The 19,531-nt window shown below is 42.5% G+C and overlaps 1 protein-coding gene across 2 annotated transcripts in view; it reads left to right on the plus strand.

The window, feature by feature from the left end:
- The window catches only part of ARHGAP18 (Rho GTPase activating protein 18), a 245,685-nt gene that overhangs the window by 206,978 nt on the left and 19,176 nt on the right, over window positions 1-19,531 (plus strand). For both annotated transcript variants that reach the window (XM_077289384.1, XM_077289383.1), the window contains exons 12-13: window positions 1,374-1,508; window positions 6,592-6,701. In XM_077289384.1, coding sequence (XP_077145499.1) covers window positions 1,374-1,508; window positions 6,592-6,701 — 245 coding nt within the window. The remainder of the gene's footprint in view (window positions 1-1,373; window positions 1,509-6,591; window positions 6,702-19,531) is intronic.

Here is a 19,531-nt window from a genome sequence, read left to right on the forward strand (position 1 = left end):
ATAGCAGTAAAATCTGGTGCTCCTTGCCTTCTGAGCTCTGCACTCTGCCTGAAAGGTGTCTCCGGATTACTTGTAGGGTATTGGCGCAATCAGGAAAAAATGGACCTCCGTTTGTTGTAAAAAATTTCTTATTAGCCCTTTGAAAAATTAAAAACTTGAGGCTAGGACAACATTTTAGTGGTAAAAATGTAATTTATTCTTTCTTCACCGCTCAGTGGTATAAAATTCTGTGAGGCACATGTGGTGTCAATATGATCACTGCACCCCTAGATGGATTCCTTGGTGAGTGTAGTTTGTAAAATGAGTTCACATACAAGGGGTTTCTGTTGTTCTGGCACCTCAGGGGCTCTGCCAATGTGACATGGCACCCTCAAACCATTCCAGCAAAATCTGAACTTCAATATGGCGCCTCTTCCCTTCTGAGCTTTGCCACTGTGCTTCAGAAGTAGTATTCCCCCCACATATGGGGTATCGGCGTGCTCAGGAGAAATTGTATGGTGCAATTTCTCCTGTTACCCTTGTGAAAATTAAAAAAATAAAAATAAATAAATTGGGGATGAAATATTTTTTGTGGGGAAAATGTGATTTTATTTTCACGGCTCAATTGGGGGAGAAAGGTTTAACTTGATGGACCTAGGTCTTTTTTTTTTCCAACCAATGTAACTTTATGGGGATGCCATTAGTTCATGATTCTTGAGGTCTGACTTCGGAGACCCCCAGTAATCCTGAGGATGGAGGGGACATAAAACTGGTGTAGCACTCTGTTACCCTGTAATTTTTCCTTGCCCGCTGGTCCGTGCCCCTAATTCAGTGGTCCATCAATGCAATTTCGTCCAGGGTTTCGTTGGCTGTGGCTACTATGAAGGTTAAAACACAGTAACGGGGGTACTGTACTGCTCCCCACCAGTCCTATGCTACCTTTGTCTCAGAATTTGTGGTGATCCCAAAGGTCAGACCTATAAGAACGTAATGGCATATCCTAGAAATGTAGCACCAATTTGAGATGGAAAAAAAAAAACTTTATTTAAAAAAAAAAATAAAAAAAATAAATAAAGATATATATTTTTTTTAAAGATAATGTCCCCTCTTTATAATATGGCTTTCGGAGGTACAGTATGAGAGCTGTATTACAGACCTGTATGCCATAGGTTATGTGCACAAGCCATAATGGACAATTTGGGCTTCTTAAGACACTTTACACATTGGTGACACTTGGTGCCAGTCAGTAGGTGGATTTGTACCATTTTAATGCTTTTTTTTCTTTGCAGCATTTCCCATGTGAACTGGTCAGTGGATCATAGACTGTAGTGATGTATGTGCAAATAATATACATGCATATACCTCATGATGGTTTAACTTTTTTTTTTTTGCAGATCCCAACATTTCTCGTTGCACAAGTAAGGCATCAAAACCAGAAGAAAACGTCTAAAGAAAGGGCTATGAAGCGACTTCTGAAAATAATGGCATACGACAGAGAGAAGCCCGAGAAGACTGAAAGGAGTGCAGATGTAAGCCTTGGCTGCACAGGGAGGTTTTATTTGTCAGTATAAAATGTTCTGCATGCTAGAATTTAACCCTTTACCATACAGTGACTTTCTAATATTAATTGTTGGTCTGGCCAGTGAATGCGGAGTCCTGCAGAGTGGATCTTCGTTCAGGCTTGTACATAGGTCCTACACCAATGGACCCCCACTGTATGACTTCCATAGCTGCAGTATGCCACATGAAAAATATGCTGTAGTTTTAATCCGGCTTCATCAAAGGAGAAGTTTAACGTTAATATTTTAGACTGGGCATTCGAAAAGCTGGAGCCTGTTGCTGTGTGCTGTTGGAATCTTGTTACTTACTGTAGTCATGTACCCTCTAGTGGAACAATTTAGAACTTTGCACAACACATTGGCCTTCGCTATAGGCTCTTTATTTTGGAAGATAATTGCTATTACTGTAACTGTCTGATTACTTATTGGAACGGTGGGAGAATTAATTTCGATGCAGGGCCTTAAACCCAGAAATATACTGCACTTTAAAATCTCTGAAATGGGAAATTCAAATTTGGGTTACTTATTTTAAGAGAAGATACTCTTTGTTCTATGTAATAGATTCTAATGTATCCCTCCAACAATTTTAATTTTGTGAAAACCTTCAAATTGACTGTACTCAAACAGTAATTAAAAGGTTCAGCTTTATTTATAATTACAAAGATAAATAAAAAGCACAATAATATACTTATAAAATGGAAATAAGCGGGGGCAGAAATACCATTGGTGTAACCTGTGCAGCCGCAGAAGGACCCAAGAGGTAAAGAGTCCACTTCCACTTCTAAAGCAGGTGGAATTGTGGATCATGATGAGCTATTGATTTTGCACAGGGGCCCTCTTCTTTCTATCTGCTCTTGAAGATCATGATCATGTCAATTCATGCGCTAAGGAAAAAGGTTCTACATGCTACCATTCCATAGAATAACAACATTACTGTTCTAAAAAAAAGCTACAAAGTAGTAGAGAGAGCACTCAATCTCGAAAGTGATATGTACTGTATATGAAATAACTTAGTAAACTGCAAGTGAATGAGTAACTATAAATATAATAATTGGATCATGTACATTCGATGTTGCATAAGTGTCTAGTACATCAAATTGTAGAATAAAGAGGGCTTCTATAAGGTATAAAACCAAATCAAATAGTTGTAAGCAAATACTAGGTAGTGAATACCGGCTACTAAAGATGAGTCAATTTGCAGAACTCTGGTCCATCAGCCAGGTCCGTTATCTGTGACTGCTGAATGTGAAGCCTGAGAATCTCCTTACCTCACAGGCTCTTCTTTTGATTAGGCAGACAGGCGTGACATCATGAATGTGCAAAGTGCCCAAACAAAGTAGTCGTGGGTGAGTTGCTGATCCCACTTGCTCTGGCATTCTACAGACAACACGAGTCCCTGTCCCGGTGTGCTTCTGTTTGTGGGGTGTTTCACCCTTACTTCTGATCTGCAGGACTCCATTGGCCCCGTTTTTTTTTTTTCTCTTCTGGAACCTTGGCATCAATCAATCCGGAGGACACAGGTTTTAAATAAACAATCAAACTTTTACTGGACAGTTAGGGGTCTTTATAAATAGGCATATAGGATAAGGCCCAATGGGTTGTTCTCTTTCACATGGGTACCGGACACAACTTCAGCCCTAGTTCTCGGTATAGGTAGAGTGTCCCTCTTCTATCTTCACTAGCACTAGGAAGTCTTCACCACCACTAGCAGTGCACCCAGATTTCAACACCTTCTGCCTCATGGAATCTGAGTCCCAGTCTCCCTCAGCTTTCCCTGTAGCTTCACGGATTCAGTGCTCCCAAGGACCTCGACGTCCATCTCAAGGTTCCCCAGGCTGGTAGACGAAATCACATGAAAGGGTATTTTTAGCAATCCCCTGCCCCGAATATTAGGCCCATGTTGTCCCTAGCAGCGCGATACGTGAGACTGCTGCTGTCACTTCACTGTACTGCCCTGCACTGAACTGTCATTTCCTGAACTATATCCCCACTGGTTGTTACCCTTGACCACATGTATGAATGTAAAATACATTTAAACCCCTAGAGTGTCAGGGAGCAGACCATCAGCTTCACAACTCCTACATATGCATCACGCTGCAAGATGACCGCACCAGCTCAGCTAATCAAAAGAAGAACAGGGGATGCTAGGAGGAAAGGAGAATCACAGGGATCTTGTCCAGCAGTCACAGTTTACTGACCTGGCCGATGGATCACTGACTCCGCTGATGGAGGGAGTCCTGCGGATCTTTCCTCTAATCTCTTAACTACTATATAATACTAGCAAAGGTATGCACGATGCCCGATTTGCGGTAGCGTCATCCAGGTTTCCATGTCTCTAGCTACATGTCCACTCATCAATATACGGATTGGTTTACCTTTCACCACAGTTTGTAGGTTAATTTTATAATTTTAAAATATTGGAAGACCTCTCTCAAGTCTAACATAAGAATGTTAGTCTGCCTTTTGGGCATTAGTGACAGAGCTGGCTTTACTGGTCTTTGTAGTCCATTATTTTGTATAATGTATGCATTTAGAGAATTGGTGTACGAATGTTTGTAAGAATTCTTGTCCCCAATTATCAGCCCTTGTAAACATGCAAAACACTTGTTTGTTGGGCGATTGGATCTTTTGTGTTGCCTAAGAAATATTATCAGCAGTGCATTACACCGTGTACACAGGGAATTAGCTGCTAATAACTTGATGATGGGGACAGAATGATTGAATTAATCATTCTGCTGTTCCCATTAGTATTCATCAGCATATGTACACAAACCTGTAAACGAGTGTCAATCGACTTGTAAAGTGGAATATAAAAAACCTGCACACTTCTGTTAAAATACCACACTATAAAAATCATTTCAGAACTTTTCCCAGCTTAATGTCACACGTAATCTGTACCAAGCCTTTGAGAAACAAACTAAAATCATTTTGAGAGTGGAAATGAAAATAAGCAAACTCAAATAGTGTGGTTGCATAAATGTGAACACCTTCTTACAAATGGGGATGTGGTTGTATTAATTAGCCAATCACATATAAACTAATGTTAAATAGTCAGTGCACAGCTGCCAACATTTATAGTGATTCTGATTAACTCCATATGAAGTTTAACTGTTCTAGTAGGATTTTCCTGACATTGTCTGAATTGTATTGTGCAGCAAAAGCCATGGACCGTAAACAAGTTGCACAAAAAGGGAAATCATTGTGGAAAGTTCAGTCAGGAGAAGGGTTAAAATGTCCAATGCATTAGACATACCATGAAACACTGACAATTTATTGAGAACATGCTTAAATTTAGCAAAACAGTAACATTACTTGGGAATCACCAGCCCTCAAGAATTGATGAAAAGACTGTAATAAAATTAGTCTGAGATACTGCAAAGAGGCCTACAGCAACATTGAAGGAGCTGCAGGAATTACTTGCAGTTACTGATTGTGTACTGCATGTGACAACAATCTCTCATATTCTTATGTCCGGTCTGAGTGGTAGAGTTGCAAGATAAAAGCCTTTTTTACAAAGAAAAATATTTAAGCCCACTGTGTTTTTCAAAAATGTGCATCATGCCTGCCAAAACATGTGGGGAAATGTGTTCTAGCGTGATGAGACCAAGGTTGAACATTTTGGCTATACATATTCCAAAATGTATGGTTGGCACAAAGCCAATTCTGCACATTTTCAAAAGAACACTATACCCACAGTGAAGCATAGTATAGGTAACATTATGCTTTCAGGCTGTTTTTTGGCAACTGAAACTTGGGCAAAGTACAGGGACTTAGGAACAATTCTATATATAAGCAATTTTTTTAAGAAAACCTTCAGGCCTCTGCTAAAATGCTGAATATAAAGAAGAATGTCACATTTCAGCATAAAAACGACCCTAAGCATGCCTCCAAATTGACAAAAGAATGGCTTTTCCAGAACAAGATCCAAGTTTTGGAATTACCTAAACCGGGTCCAGACCAGAAAAGAATTGAAAATCTGTTGATGACCTGAATATGGCTGTGCACAGGAGATATCTTGGTAATCTGACAGATTTGGAGGTCAGCTGCAAGACCGAGTGGAGAAAGATTGCAATTTATAGATGTGCCATACTGATAGACTGCTTCCCAAGAAAACTAAATGTTGTCATAAATTCAAAGGGTACCTCAACAAAGTAGCAGTTCAAGGGTGTGCATATTCCTGCAACCAAATTATTTTAGTGCTTTTTTTTTTTTTTTACATTTTCCCTCCCGGAAAGTTTTTTTTTTCTGTTTAATTGAATTGTACAGCAGATTATAGGTGACATTAAAGTTGGAAAAAGTTCTGATGATTCTTCTTGTAAAAATTACACAATGAGAAAAACCTGGCATTTTAACTGGGGTGTGTAGACTGTTTGTATCCAGTGTATATAATTAATCTGTGCTTGTTAAAGGTAATGCCACAAAAAGTTTTTGCTATAGAATCTGAGAGCCGCATGATATAGATACAGAGAGCCTAACCCCCTGGGCTAGTCCCCCCCCAGGCCAGTCTTTCCACCCCCCCTCCGGGCCAGTCTTTCGATTTCCCCCCCCCCCCCCCCGGGCCAGTCTTTCCACCCCCTCCGGGCAAGTCTTTCCACCCGCTCTGGGCCAGTCTTTCCACCCCCCCCTCCGAGCCAGTCTTTCCACCCCACCCCCCCGGGCCAGTCTTTACACCCCCCCCCCCCGGGCTAGTCTTTCCACCCCACCCCCCTCCGGGCCAGTCTTTAGAGATCATTGTTAGATCTAGTCTATGGGAAGAGTCACCATGCTGAACTTGTCCCACATATTACCACTTGCGTTGCATAAGATACACTTCATTTTAAGCGATACCAGCTTTGCTCTTCCACTTCAAATGCTTAATTGGAATACATAATGTGAAATGTTTTTAGATTACTGGTTTTAAATAGTTTTCGGTCCTTTTTAAGTTATGTGGTAAATCCAACCAGCTGTTTGTCCCCAGAAATCATTATGTCTTAAGTGATCTACTGCTGTATGAATAAATCCAGACTTTTATTCCTTTTTTTTTTTTCTCTAATTCAAAAATGACTAATCCCAGGGATTCATACGAGTACAAGCACCTCAATTTTCCAAGGTTTCAATGGCGATACAACTAACAGAAGACTTAAAAGCTGGTGACATCCTAGCCCGGTTCCTTAATCAGGAAAGGTATATTGTTTGTTTTTTTTTACTAGTTTTATATTATTGAAATAACTTAAATGGATTACAATTTCTAGCAACTCTCCCTTGTTAATTACTGATCCATTAAAACTCGGCATGAGTGCCCAGACATTGGGTTCCTGTAACAGTAATGGTATTGTATACGCTTACATAAAACCGTTATCATGTCAAGTGAAACATCTTGTATCAATAGCACAAGTAAGCAAACCTTGGGTTTATGAAAATTGTTTCAAATCCAATGACTAATTCTTAGGTTTTCTTATGCCTTGATTTAAACAAAACGCTATTTTTATCATCATGTATGAATTTTGCACAAAACATGTGTATAATTGCATACAAGCGAGATGAACAAGAAAAATCTTTATTATAGCCAAAAATGTACAAAATATTATATCTAAAAATGTATTGAACATTTCTTCTGCAACTTTATTGGAAATTAATTCATTCACCTTTTCCTTTTCTCTTCTAAGCTTTTGTTGATACTTTTTCTTTTATAGAAGGCCTGCTGATCTTTTCTGTGTGGCGTCCAGCAGTAGTTTCCCATTATGTTCATGTTCCATCTACTTGATATCCTGATTTAATAGTTCTCCTTACTTCTCGCTAACAGCACCAAGATTTTCAGGAAGGTAGTCCAAATGGGAATGTAAAAAATGCAACTTCAAATTCATCAGACAACCCAAGGCTTTGAAACGTTTTTGCACATTCTCCACAGTGGAGTTAAATTTTGGAACTTTTTTGTTGTTACCTAGAAATTTCTTCATGACTTCTTTTAAAGAATCCAAAGCCCTTTTCAACATCTTTCATTTTTGTTTCGAACACGTTGTCCTTCATGAGTTTTTATAAAGAAAACGAAAAAACGATGATCAAAAGGCCATATTATCTTATAAAAAGCACAAAGTTTATTAAAGAGCTAAAAATACAGGCATATAACCATGGTGTACAAAAAAGGGGGGCACAAACACACCCACTACATACTAACACCCATAACAATGCATAGCCACGGGATTCATATGGCAAAAAGTAGATGACACATATGTAAATTATCAAGGCGTATCCAGGGATGGACACAAACAATGGAAGGGTACAAAAGACTGCTCAAATACTAATACCACCCTGGATAAAGCGCCCTAAGTATAACATATTATCCCTACACACCATATCCAGCTAAGCTGGAGAACACCATAATATATAATAATAAATATCCGGTAAAATTACCTATATAAAGTGCGGTGCAGGTATCACCAATACCCGTGGTGCCACGTGCGCCCCGACGCGCGTTTCGGTCTCCTTTTTCAAGACCGAAAAAGGAGACCGAAACGCGCGTCGGGGCGCACGTGGCACCACGGGTATTGGTGATACCTGCACCGCACTTTATATAGGTAATTTTACCGGATATTTATTATTATATATTATGGTGTTCTCCAGCTTAGCTGGATATGGTGTGTAGGGATAATATGTTATACTTAGGGCGCTTTATCCAGGGTGGTATTAGTATTTGAGCAGTCTTTTGTACCCTTCCATTGTTTGTGTCCATCCCTGGATACGCCTTGATAATTTACATATGTGTCATCTACTTTTTGCCATATGAATCCCGTGGCTATGCATTGTTATGGGTGTTAGTATGTAGTGGGTGTGTTTGTGCCCCCCTTTTTTGTACACCATGGTTATATGCCTGTATTTTTAGCTCTTTAATAAACTTTGTGCTTTTTATAAGATAATATGGCCTTTTGATCATCGTTTTTTCGTTTTCTTTATATGATAGTTGGTGATAGGCTCACAGTCCTATTATTGGTAACATGGTATAGTTACACTATATATATTTATGAATTAACATCAGGTTGTTATATTTACCATGTTGTGTTGTCATATTTATCTCTTCATGAGTTTTTGAATATTCATACCCACAAAAATGCTTTCCTTCAGTTTTTCCTCTGACAGTCCCTAAAACTTTGTACATGGCTACTTAAAAGTCTCTCTTTAAATAGAGATTTCACAAAATGCTGCAGTCCAAGCTTAATATGGAGTAGTGACAGGAGAATGTTAGTGGGAGCAAATACATTTTCCGCAACTATGTTCTTAAGTTCAGGTTGAAAAGATGTTCTCGTTGGACAACTTTATTTGATCCAGTGATGAGTCATATCTCGGCTGTCCCATTCACACAAAAAGCATAGGTATTTTGTGTTTCCTCCTTGCTGCCCAAGGAGCAAAGAGAACCTTCAATGTTAAATTTTTCCATGAGCCCAGAATCATCTCTGCAATACACCAGAGCACCGTCTTGAGAAAAGTATGGAAGGAATTCCTTTTCTCCACTTCTGTACAATGAAAAACAGGTACCAGGAGCTAACAGGTTCTTTTCCTTTAGTCCAAGGCCTAAAAGTTCTACAGAATGTTTAGGGAGGTCCAAGTTTCGACTAAATCACTTAATTTAAGCTGTGAAAAAAAGCTGTGGCAATCTAATGACCCCAAAATCATCCACCAAAGGTCATGCAAAGGGGTCAAAGTATGGTGCAAGAAAAAGCCTAAGTAAGGAGTCATTGTGGAAAAATTGTACATGATTGTAAGCTTGCGAGCAGGGACCTCTCCCCTAATGTCACTGTTTAAATTGTCTTAACTTGGTTTGAATTTATTGTCTGTACATGTCCTCGCTCAATTGTAATTATAATTGTGTATATATATATATATATATATATATATATATATATATATATATATATATATATATATATTAGTACAGACCAAAAGTTTGGACATACTTTCTCATCTAAAGATTTTTCTGTATTTTCTGAAATATTTTCTGAAAATTGTAAATTCACACTAAGGGCATCAAAACTATGAATTAACACGTGTGGAATTATATACTTAACAAAAAAGTGTGAAACAACTGAGAATATGTCTTATATTCTAGGTTCTTCAAAGTAGCCACCTTTTGCTTTGATGACTGCTTTGCACACTATTGCCATTCTCTTGATGAGCTTCAAGAGGTAGTCACCAGAAATGGTCTTCCAACAGTCTTGAAGGAGTTCCCAGAGATGCTTAGCACTTGTTGGCCCTTTTGCCTTCACTCTGCGGTCCAGCTCACCCCAAACCATCTCGATTTGCTTCAGGTCTGGTGACTCTGGAGGCCAGGTCATCTGGCGTAGCACCCCATCACTCTCCTTCTTGGTCAAATAGCCCTTACACATCCTGGAGGTGTGTTTGGGGTCATTGTCCTGTTGAAACATAAATGATGCTCCAACTATACGCAAACCGGATGGAATAGCATGCCGCTGCAAGATGCTGTGGTAGCCATGCTGGTTCAGTATGCTTTCAATTTTGAATAAATCCCCAACAGTGTCACCAGCAAAGTACCCCCACACCATCACACCTCCTCCCCCATGCTTCACGGTGGGAACCAGGTATGTAGAGTCCATCCGTTCACCTTTTCTGCATCGCACAAAGACACAGTGGTTGGAACCAAAGATCTCAAATTTGGACTCATCAGACCAAAGCACTGATTTCCACTGGTTTAATGTCCGTTCCTTGTGTTCTTTAGCCCAAACAAGTCTCTTCTGCTTGTTGCCTGTCCTTAGCAGTGGTTTCCTAGCAGCTATTTTACCATGAAGGCCTGCTGCACAAAGTCTCCTCTTAACAGTTGTTAATATGCCAGATTACTTACAAATTATCAGGGAATGATTCCAAGGCTGCCAGCGGCTAAGTGTGTGCACCCCGACGCGCGTTTCGGATGCTCAGTCCTTCGTCATATTTACTAATATAGCACTGAGCACTTTCACTTGGTCCTTGAACCAAGATGCCCCTTGTGATGGTAAGCAGTCATTGCACACAGCACTTTTTATACTCCTATCACAGTTTTTCTTGATTTGGTCTATTACACCACCTTGTGGTGGAAATTGGCTCTTGCACATAGCACTTTTTTACACCTTATATATATTTTTTACGGATTTTATACACTGTTTTTGTGATAGTATTATATTTGGTTGTTTGCCTGCACATATATATTTTTATCCATTGTCCCTGGATAATATAGGCTATAGATTGCCCTTTATCTTTGATATAAATTGGCTTGCCTTATTATATGCGGCTTAATTTGTGCACAGTTTTGTATTGTACTATATAATTATAATATATACATTTTTTAACATATATATTTTTATGCTTGTCACTATTGCTACCAATAAAAATTAATTTTGTGATAACTATTCCCTGTCACTTTCTTATTGGTCCAACTCTGTGTTTCGGTGCAGCTTTTCCGTCTTCATTTCTTAAAGTAATGATGGCCACTCGTTTTTCTTTACTTAGCTGCTTTCTTCTTGCCATAATACAAATTCTAACAGTCTATTCAGTAGGACTATCAGCTGTGTATCCACCAGACTTCTGCACAACACAACTGGTGGTCCCAACCCCATTTATAAGGCAAGAAATCCCACTTATTAAACCTGACATGGCACACCTGTGAAGTGAAAACCATTGCCGGTGACTACCTCTTAAAGCTCATCAAGAGTGTGCAAAGCAGTCAGCAAAGCAAAAGGTGGCTACTTTGAAGAACCTAGAATATAAGACATATTTTCAGTTGTTTCACACTTTAATTCTTAGTTTTGATGCCTTCAGTGTGAATTTTCAATTTTCATAATCATGAAAATACAGAAAAATCTTTAATATATAAATAGATGGTGGCCCTATTCTAACGCATCGGGTATTCTAGAATATGCATGTCCACGTAGTATATTGCACAGCCCATGTAGTATATTGACCAGCCACGTAGTATATTGCCCAGTTACGTAGTATACAGCACAGAGCCACGTAGTATATTGCACAGCGACATAGTATACAGCACAGAGCCACGCAGTATATTGGCCAGTCACGTAGTATATTGCCCAGCCACGTATGTCACAGGTTAAAAAATAAAAAATAAACATATGCTCACCTTCCAAGGGTACCCTTGTAGTTCTGTCGCCTGTGTGCGGTGCAGGCAGCAGCTTCTGGTCCCAGGGTGTGATGATGTCGTGGTCACATGACCGTGATGTCATGGCAGGTCCTTCTCGCGCAGGCACGCAGAACCTGTGATGACGTCGCGGTCACATGACCGTGACATCATGGCAGGTCCTTGTCGCACACCATCCTTAGCACCGGAACCTGCCGCTTGCATGGAGCGGTCACCGGAGAGTCGCGAGGAGCGGGAAAGGCGGCAGAAGGTGAGTATATAATGATTTTTTATTTTTTTAAAATTATTTTTAACATTAGATGTTTTTACTATTGAGGCTGCATAGGCAACCTCAATAGTAAAAACTTGGTCACACAGGGTTAATAGCAGCGGTAACGGAGTGAGTTACCCGCGACATAATGCGGTTCGTTACCGCTGGCATTAACCCTGTGTGAGCCGTGACTGCGGGGAGTATGGAGCGGGCGCCGGGCACTGACTGCAGGGGAGTAGGGAGGGACTAATTGGACTGTGGCCGTCGCTGATTGGTCGCGGCAGCCATGACAGGCATCTGGCGAGACAAATCAGTGACTTGGATTCCGTGACAGACAGAGGGGCCGTGACTAGGGTTGAGCGAAACGGGTCGATCATTTTCAAAAGTCGCCGACTTTTGGCTAAGTCGGCGTCTCATGAAACCCGATCCGACCCCTGTGCTTGTCGGCCATGCGGTACGCGACTTTCGCGCCAAAGTCGCGTTTCAATGACGCGAAAAGCGCCATTTCTCAGCCAATGAAGGTGAACGCAGAGTGTGGGCAGCGTGATGACATAGATCCTGGTCCCCACCATCTTAGAGAAGGGCATTGCAGTGATTGGCTTGCTGTCTGCGGCGTCACAGGGGCTATAAAGGGGCGTTCCCGCCGACCGCCATCTTACTGCTGCTGATCTGAGCTTAGGGAGAGGTTGCTGCCGCTTCGTCAGAAGCAGGGAGAGCGTTAGGCAGGGTCCACTAACCACCAAACCGCTTGTGCTGTAGCGATTTCCACTGTCCAACACCACCTTCGGTGTGCAGGAACAGTGGAAGCTATTTTTTTTTTTTTTTTTCCTCAGCGCTGTAGCTCATTGGGCTGCCCTAGAAGGCTCCGTGATAGCTGTATTGCTGTGTGTACGCCACTGTGGAAACCAACTGCTTTTTTCAAAGCACATATCCTCTTGTTCCTTTCTGCACAGCTATCTTTTTTGTTTGTCCACACTTTTTATTTAATTTGTGCATCAGTCCACTCCTATTGCTGCCTGCCATACCTGGCTTAGATTACTGCAGGGAGATAGTAATTGTAGGACAGTCCCTGTTTTTTTTTTTTTTGTGGGAGATTAAGATTGGCATTTCTGCTACAGTGCCATCCCTGTGTGTGCCATCTCTCACTGAGTGGGCCATAGAAAGCCTATTTATTTTTTCCGTGATTTGTGTTCTAAATTCTACCTCAACACAAAAACACTACATCAATCAGTGGTAGAAAAATATTGGCCTCAGTCAGGGCTTGTGTGCCACTGCTGTGTGTGCTATCTCTCATTCAGTGGGCTATAGAAAGCCTATTTATTTATTTATTTTTTTTCTTATTATTTGGTTTCTAAAGTCTTCCTGAAAAAAAAAAAATAATAAAAAAACAGTGGGAGAGTAATATTGCCCTTTCAGCTTGTGTGCCAGTCTTGACTCCTGGGTGTGCCACCTCTCTCTCATTCAGTGGGCCATAGAAAGCCTATTTATTTTTTTGGTTTTTTTAATATTATTTGGTTTCTAAAGTCTCCCTGAAAAAAAAAAAACATAAAAAAACAGTGGGAGAGTAATATTGCCCTTTCAGCTTGTGTGCCAGTCTTGACTCCTGGGTGTGCCACCTCTCTCATTCAGTGGGCCATAGAAAGCCTATTTATTTTTTTTTTAAAATATTATTGGGTTTCTAAAGTCTCCCTTAAAAAACAAAAAATACATAAAAAAACAGTGGGAGAGTAATATTGCCCTTTCAGCTTGTGTGCCAGTCTTGACTCCTGGGTGTGCCACCTCTCTCATTCAGTGGGCCATAGAAAGCATTTTTTTTTTTCCTTGATTTGTGTTCTAAAATCTACCTCAACACAAAAACACTACATCAATCAGTGGTAGAAAAATATTGGCCTCAGTCAGGGCTTGTGTGCCACTGCTGTGTGTGCTATCTCTCATTCAGTGGGCTATAGAAAGCCTATTTATTTATTTATTTTTTTTCTTATTATTTGGTTTCTAAAGTCTCCCTGAAAAAAAATAAAAAATAAAAAAACAGTGGGAGAGTAATATTGCCCTTTCAGCTTGTGTGCCAGTCTTGACTCCTGGGTGTGCCACCTCTCTCTCTCATTCAGTGGGCCATAGAAAGGCTATTTATTTTTTTGGTTTTTTTAATATTATTTGGTTTCTAAAGTCTCCCTGAAAATAAAAAAAAAAAAACTTAAAAAAACAGTGGGAGAGTAATATTGCCCTTTCAGCTTGTGTGCCAGTCTTGACTCCTGGGTGTGCCACCTCTCTCTCTCATTCAGTGGGCCATAGAAAGGCTATTTATTTTTTTGGTTTTTTTAATATTATTTGGTTTCTAAAGTCTCCCTGAAAAAAAAAAAAAATAAATTAGGTGGGAGATTAATATTGACATTAGTGCTTGAGTGACAGTCCTGCGTGTGTGTCATCTCTGTGATTTTGTGCCACAGAAAACAGAGTGTGTAACATTGTGCCTGATTTTCCTTGTGGTCTCACCAACCTGTTAAGGGATATTGAAATCATACTGAAGTTATAGCTCACCGTGTAAGTTGTTTGACAGCAACAAATAAAGTTACTTTGGTTAAGATTTTAAAACAATGAGGAAGTCTGGTGCAAGAGGTCGTCGTGGGCGTTCATTGTCAGCTGGTAATGATGGTAGTGGTAGTGGAGCATCAGGTGGTCATGGGGATAAAAATATTCCACCTAAGTCTGGAGCTGTGGAGCCAGTTTCGTCGTCAGGCTACACAAGGCCTCGAACGCTCTCTTTTCTGGGAGTAGGAAAACCGCTTTTAAAGGCGGAGCAGCAACAGCAAGTTTTGGCTTACATTGCAGACTCAGCCTCTAGCTCTTTTGCCTCCTCTTCCGAAACTGGTAAATGTAAAAGCAGCGCGTCGCTTGTGGATGTTCACGGTCAGGGACAAGTCGCTTCCTTGTCCTCCTCAGCAAAAACTACAACAAGAGAGAAGGATGCAGCAGGCGACACAACGGGTCACTCCATGGAGCTCTTTACACATACCGTCCCTGGCTTAGAAAGTGAAACATTTAACAGGCCATGCCCATTACAAGTATATTCTGACATGGAGTGCACTGATGCACAGCCACAGCCAGAGTACTATGCTGCTCCTTTGACTCAGACCACCACATTGCCCTCTCAGGGTACAGATCCACAATCAGACCCTGATGAGACTATGTTGCCCCGCCACGAACGCTATACCACCGACCGACACAGTGACACAGACGAAGTTGCACACGAGCTCGAAGAGGAGGTAATAGATGACCCAGTTATTGACCCCGATTGGCAGCCATTGGGGGAACAGGGTGCAGGCGGCAGTAGTTCAGAAGCGGAGGTGGAGGAGGGGCCGCAGCAGGCATCAACATCGCAACAGGTTCCATCTGCCGGGCCCGTATCTGGACCAAAACGCGTGTCAAAGCCAAAACCTGTTGGAGGACAGCGTGGCCATCCGGTTAAAGCTCAGTCTGCAATCCCTGAAAAGGGATCCGAGTCTAGGAAGAGTGCAGTCTGGCATTTTTTTAAACAACATCCAACTGATCAGCGCAAAGTCATCTGTCAAAAATGTTCAACTAGCTTAAGCAGAGGTCAGAATCTGAAAAGTCTAAATACTAGTTGCATGCATAGACACTTAACCACCATGCATTTTCAAGCCTGGACTAACTACCAAACGTCCCTTAAGGTTGTAGCACCCTCGGCCAATGAAGCTAGTCAGCAACGCAACATCCCTTCCGTCACTGTAAGGCCACCATTTTCCGCACCACCGGCAGTATCTGTGCAGGTTTCTTTGCCAGCCAAAAGCAGTCAGGGTCAGGGAACCACCAGTTTTGTAGGAGGAAATATTGCATCTAGGGCACCGGCGGAAACAATACCGTCTCCAACCGTCTCTCAGTCTGCCATGTACACCGGCACACCCGAAAGTTCCACGATCTCCAGCTCTCCAGTCCAGCTCACCCTACATGAGACTCTGGTTAGAAAAAGGAAGTACTTATCCTCGCATCCGCGTACACAGGGTTTTAACGCCCACATAGCTAGACTAATCTCGTTAGAGATGATGCCCTACCGGTTAGTTGAAAGCGAAGCTTTCAAAGCCCTGATGGAGTACGCTGAACCACGATACGAGCTACCCAGTCGACACTTTTTTTCCAGAAAAGCCATCCCAGCCCTGCACCAGCATGTTAAACAGCGCATCGTCCATGCACTCAGGCAATCTGTGAGTACAAAGGTGCACCTGACTACAGATGCATGGACCAGTAGGCATGGCCAGGGACGTTATGTGTCCATCACGGCACACTGGGTGAATGTGGTGGATGCAGGGTCCACAGGCGACATCAATTTAGGGACAGTTGTGCCTAGCCCACGGTCTAGGAAACAGTTGGCTGTAGGCGTTCGCACCCCCTCCTCCTCCTCCTCCTCGTCCTCCTGCAGAAGCTACAGCTCTTCCACAGAACGCAGTCTGCCAACCACTCCATCGGCAGATGACACTGTTGCACACCAGTTGTCCCATTATGGGCCAGCTACTGCCAAGCGTCAGCAGGCTGTATTGGCTATGAAGTGTTTGGGCGACAACAGACACACCGCGGAAGTTCTATCCGAGTTCTTGCAACAAGAAACGCAGTCGTGGCTGGGCACAGTAGATCTTGAGGCAGGCAAGGTAGTGAGTGATAACGGAAGGAATTTCATGGCTGCCATCTCCCTTTCCCAACTGAAACACATTCCTTGCCTGGCTCACACCTTAAACCTGGTGGTGCAGTGCTTATTGAAAACTTATCCTGGGTTCTCCGACCTGCTCCGCAAAGTGCGTGCACTTTGCTCACATATCCGACGTTCGCCTGTACACGCCAGCCGTATGCAGACCTATCAGCGGTCTTTGAACCTTCCCCAGCATCGCCTAATCATAGACGTTGCAACAAGGTGGAACTCAACACTGCACATGCTTCAGAGACTGTGCGAACAGAGGCGTGCTGTTATTTATTTGTGGGAGGATACACGGGCAGGCAGTAGGATGGCAGACATGGAGTTGTCAGGTGTGCAGTGGTCTAAGATACAAGACATGTGTCAAGTCCTTCAGTGTTTTGAGGAATGCACACGGCTGGTTAGTGCAGACAACGCCGTAATAAGCATGAGCATCCCCCTAATGCGTCTGCTGATGCAAAGTTTGACGCACATAAAGGAGCAGGCGTCTGCACCAGAGGAAGAGGAAAGCCTTGATGACAGTCAGCCATTGTCTGGTCAGGGCAGTGTACAGGACGAGGTAGCGGACGAGGAGGATGATGGGGATGAGTATATTTTTAATGCCGAACCTTTCCCGGGGGCACAGGAAATTGGTTGCGTGTCACGGCCGGGTTCTGGTTTTTTGAGGGACACAAGTGACGTAGATTTGCCTGCAACTGCCCCTCAACCAATCACAACCGGAGATTTGACAACTGGAACTTTGGCCCACATGGCGGATTATGCCTTACGTATCCTAAAAAGGGACACACGCATTACGAAAATGATGAACGATGACGATTACTGGTTGGCCTGCCTCCTTGATCCACGCTATAAAGGCAAATTGCAAAATATTATGCCACATGAGAACTTGGAACTAATATTAGCAACCAAACAATCAACTCTTGTTGACCGTTTGCTTCAGGCATTCCCAGCACACAGCGCACGTGATCGTTCTCACACGAGCTCCAGGGGGCAGCAGACTAGGAGTGTTAGGGGTGCACACATCAGAAGTGGCGTTGGACAGAGGGGTTTTCTGACCAGGTTGTGGAGTGATTTTGCTATGACCGCAGACAGGACAGGTACTGCTGCATCAATTGAAAGTGACAGGAGACAACATTTGTCCAGTATGGTTACTAACTATTTTTCATCCCTTATCGATGTTCTCCCTCAACCGTCATTCCCATTTGATTACTGGGCCTCCAAATTAGACACCTGGCCAGAATTGGCAGAATATGCATTGCAGGAGCTTGCTTGCCCGGCAGCAAGTGTCCTATCAGAAAGAGTATTCAGTGCTGCAGGTTCAATATTAACCGAAAAAAGGACTCGTCTGGCTACCCAAAATGTTGACGATCTAACATTCATTAAAATGAACCACAACTGGATTTCGAAATCTTTTGCCCCACCTTGCCCGGCCGACACCTAGCTTTCCTATGAAAAGCTCTTGCCTGTGAATTACTTTTCTAATGTCTAATTTGCTGCAGCTGATTGTACAGCATACGACATGTTTACACCTCCCTAAATGGCAAAACTCCCCACACGGGGCCGTGGTATCGCGACTTGGCGCAAGCACCCGTGAGACTGCTGTTTGTCTGAAGAGGTGGGTGTGCTCGCTTTTGGTTGACGGCATTGCTACTGGGTCCCTCATAGTACAATGTAGTGTCTCTGGCGGTGGTGGTGCGCACCCAACGTCAGACACACCGTTGTAACATGAGGGGCCCTGGGGCGGTCCCGCCGGCCTCAAGAGAGTTCCCCCCTACCCCAGCTCAAAATGTGCTCTACCACGTGCAAAATTATGTCGCACAGCTCCACCAATCTTTAGTCTATTCGCTGACATCATTCAATGTCTGGCACTGACAATACAAATTTGTAGACATCTATGATGCAACTTAAAGTAGTCTGTGTCAGTGTCCTATATTGCACCATTACATAGTTACTGCCAAATTACTATGTCAGAAACTCAGCAGATGAGCCCACCCCTGTACCTAAGTATGCCACCTTTTTTTTTGTTTTGGTTGTTTTGCGAGACATTAACATCTATTTATATTTTGGGAGTACTGGGACAGACACTCCTTGCACTACTCCTCCACTCACCACCAAGCTGCCTGTGTATCCATGTAACCGCTGTAAAGCTGCCATGAGCCTATTGTTTGTTATTTTAGGCCTTTGATAGCCTGTCTGCGGTCCCTACTTTAAATACTCCTCCACTGACCACCAAGCTGCCTGCCCGTGTATCCATGTAACCGCTGTAAAACTGCCATAAGCCTATTGTTTGTTATTTTAGGCCTTTGATAGCCTGTCTGCGGTCCCTACTTTAAATACTCCTCCACTCACCACCAAGCTGCCTGTGTATCCATGTAACCGCTGTAAAGCTGCCATGAGCCTATTGTTTGTTATTTTAGGCCTTTGATAGCCTGTCTGCGGTCCCTACTTTAAATACTCCTCCACTCATCACCAGCTGCCTGCCCGTGTATCCATGTAACCGCTGTAAAGCTGCCATGAGCCTATTGTTTGTTATTTTAGGCCTTTGGTAGCCTGTCTGCGGTCCCTACTTTAAATACTCCTCCACTGACCACCAAGCTGCCTGCCCGTGTATCCATGTAACCGCTGTAAAACTGCCATAAGCCTATTGTTTGTTATTTTAGGCCTTTGATAGCCTGCCTGCGGTCCCTACTTTAAATACTCCTCCACTCACCACCAAGCTGCCTGTGTATCCATGTAACCGCTGTAAAGCTGCCATGAGCCTATTGTTTGTTATTTTAGGCCTTTGATAGCCTGTCTGCGGTCCCTACTTTAAATACTCCTCCACTCACCACCAAGCTGCCTGTGTATCCATGTAACCGATGTAAAACTGCAGTATTTTGCTTATAAAAAAGAAAATACTGGAGAGATATCAAATGCAGACATTTTAA

Source organism: Ranitomeya variabilis, chromosome 2 (genome assembly GCF_051348905.1).
Source record: "Ranitomeya variabilis isolate aRanVar5 chromosome 2, aRanVar5.hap1, whole genome shotgun sequence".
Lineage (NCBI taxonomy): Eukaryota > Metazoa > Chordata > Amphibia > Anura > Dendrobatidae > Ranitomeya > Ranitomeya variabilis.